The sequence below is a fragment of the Andrographis paniculata genome, unplaced genomic scaffold (genome assembly GCF_009805555.1).
Source record: "Andrographis paniculata isolate CXL003 unplaced genomic scaffold, ASM980555v1 Contig86END, whole genome shotgun sequence".
Classification (NCBI taxonomy): domain Eukaryota; kingdom Viridiplantae; phylum Streptophyta; class Magnoliopsida; order Lamiales; family Acanthaceae; genus Andrographis; species Andrographis paniculata.
Window position 1 is genome coordinate 4,122,273 of NW_026137624.1, and position 2,338 is coordinate 4,124,610.

General features: G+C 36.6%; 1 protein-coding gene across 1 annotated transcript; it reads right to left on the bottom strand.

Moving 5' to 3' along the window:
* Positions 1–204: 204 nt before the first annotated feature.
* Positions 205–1,811, bottom strand: LOC127241942 (homeobox-leucine zipper protein HAT22-like). Its single transcript, XM_051261238.1, has 3 exons — positions 1,273–1,811; positions 1,094–1,173; positions 205–815 (listed from the first exon to the last, which is right to left on the bottom strand). Exons 1-3 carry the CDS (start codon positions 1,717–1,719, stop codon positions 533–535), a joined length of 810 nt encoding a protein of 269 aa, XP_051117195.1. The 5' UTR covers positions 1,720–1,811; the 3' UTR covers positions 205–532.
* Positions 1,812–2,338: the final 527 nt, after the last annotated feature.

The window sequence follows — 2,338 nt, forward strand, 5'->3', positions numbered from 1 at the left end:
TTCTACGGTTGAAACCCTACGAAATTTCTCCAATTCCTTCCTTAATCAACACGATTCTTCCAAATTATAATGGATTTCACGAATAAATCGCTACTCTCACTAACTGTACCATTTGGAAAACACGCTTTCATAATTACAAATACCGACAAACAAAATAAAAATATATATATGTATTGAAATTGCTAAAATACAAGTACGTACGTGTACATAAAAACAAATAAACAATACTTTCTTCACTATATATAATCCACAAGTAACAATTTACACCCATCTCATCAAAACCCCTCAAAAAAATAAAATAAAATAAAAAAGAACACATAATTAATTAGTAATAACCTAATTAAATAAAATCTCCCCTAGTTAATCAATTTCTTGCACTCATATACGTTTCCCCCTTAACCGAATAAAAACACGGTTGTGGGGCCCGCGACAGCTCATAATAGACACTGTAATAATTCACATATATTTTTTATATCTATTATGTGTGTTTATATTTTAAATAAATATATATATATTTTTTTTCCTAAATTAATTAACACGCCGCCGACGGCTTGGCGAAGGGATTGTAGAAGTGCGGCTTGGGAGCCATCGTAAAAGCTGAGCTCTTAGCCGCGCCGTCGTTGGCGGCGCCGAGCCGTTCGCACGACGGGCACATGGAGAGAGTCGGCGCCGGGAGCTGCATGTAGAGCGGCTTGGCTAACTTCAGCGCCCTCAGCTCCTGCAGCTCTCTCTGCAAACGGCGGTTCTCGTCCGTTAGAGTCTCGCAGCATTTTTTTAAGTACTCGCAGTCTAACTCCGTTTGTTTCAGTTTAGTCCTGTCCACCAATAATACCAACTGTCAATACTTTAGATGTATAACAATATCAAGAAAACTGACTGTTCAACTAATTCCCACTGTAAAATTTTTTTAAATAAATAAATCTGTAGGTGGAAACGTGTTCGCAACGATTGAATTTGATTTTAATATATAAAAAAAATAGAAATGAATCCATTTTGGATAAGATAATGCGAACCCAGAATCTCGAAAAAGAATTAATTTCGGAATATTCTTTTATATATATATATATATATATATAAATTGCATATTATTCACCTGGCTCTTCTGTTCTGAAACCACACTTCAACCTGACGTGGCCTGAGCTTCAGCTCTCTTGCCAAGTCCTGCTTTTGTTTCTGATTAAAAAATAACAAAAACAATATAATCAGTAATGAATCGATACGAATCAATAGATGTAAGAAAAGTTTTTTTGATTTAATTAATTGATTAATTACAGGATTGAGAGTGCTGTGGTTTTTGAAGCAATCCTCGAGGAGAGCAGACTGAGCCTTTGTGAGTCGAAGCTTTTTGCGAGCGTTGGATCCGTCGTCGTCTTCGTCGCTGCCGGTGTCTCTCTCTCTCTCTATCTCTCTCTCTCTCTTGACGCTAACGTTGTTGGAGAACGAGGAGGCGGCGCTGTGGTCTTGTCCGGCGCCGTACAGTTGGTCGGATTGGGCGCCGGCGATGATCTGATGAGCCTTTTTGAATGGACGGCTCAGATCGAAGGATTCGGCGGAGAGGGCGAGGGTAAGGGACGGCTGGGATGGCTTGCCGACGTCGGAGGACTGGTGGTGCTGTTTGGGTGATTTGTGTCCGAGGAGGGACGGCGGCGGCGGCGGCGATGAAAGCCCTAATCCTAAGGCGAGACCTGTGTGGCAGAAATCGTCGTCGTCAAATCCCATCTATGACTGTTGATTCAAGATCGATCGATCGGAGGGAATTTTGATTGATGGATCGGAGTGATTAATTGTGTGAGAATGAAAAGGGTTTGGTTATGTGCGTGGTGGGAGACAATTTATCAATTTCATTTTGCTGGGTGGGTGGGTGGGTGTGGGGTAGGGTAGGGTATGCATGTATATATATATAAATATATAATAAGGCATAATTGCTCGTAATTAAACTACCGTGATTTTGAAAGTTATGTTGGGTGTGTTTGATTAGGGATTTCGATTTTGATATGAGATTTAAATGTTAAAAATTTTGAATTTGAATAATAGTGTTATCTGATATAAATAAGTAATTTTTTTTAATATATAATTAATTTTTAATATAATATAAAAATAAAATATAAATATTTAATTTAATATTTTTTTTTAAAAAAAATTAATAAATAATGAAAATTTGAAAAAATATAACACTTCCTCCGTCCCAAAAAGAAGTATCCATTTGTTTTTTGCACATAGTTTTAGAAATATTAGTATTATATTAGGATATAGTAGGAATAAAGTATAAATGACTAAAATAACTTTGTTAATATATGTGATATAAAGGTAATGACATTTGTGTAATATATTGTAAGTT

Coding starts and splice junctions, on each gene's coding strand:
- LOC127241942 (XM_051261238.1), bottom strand. CDS start 1,719: ATGGGATTTGACGACGACGATTTCTGCCACACAGGTCTCGCCTTAGGA. Junction 1,174..1,272: donor ACCACAGCACTCTCAATCCT/GTAATTAATCAA, acceptor TTTTTTAATCAG/AAACAAAAGCAGGACTTGGC. Junction 816..1,093: donor TTTCAGAACAGAAGAGCCAG/GTGAATAATATG, acceptor ATTGGTGGACAG/GACTAAACTGAAACAAACGG.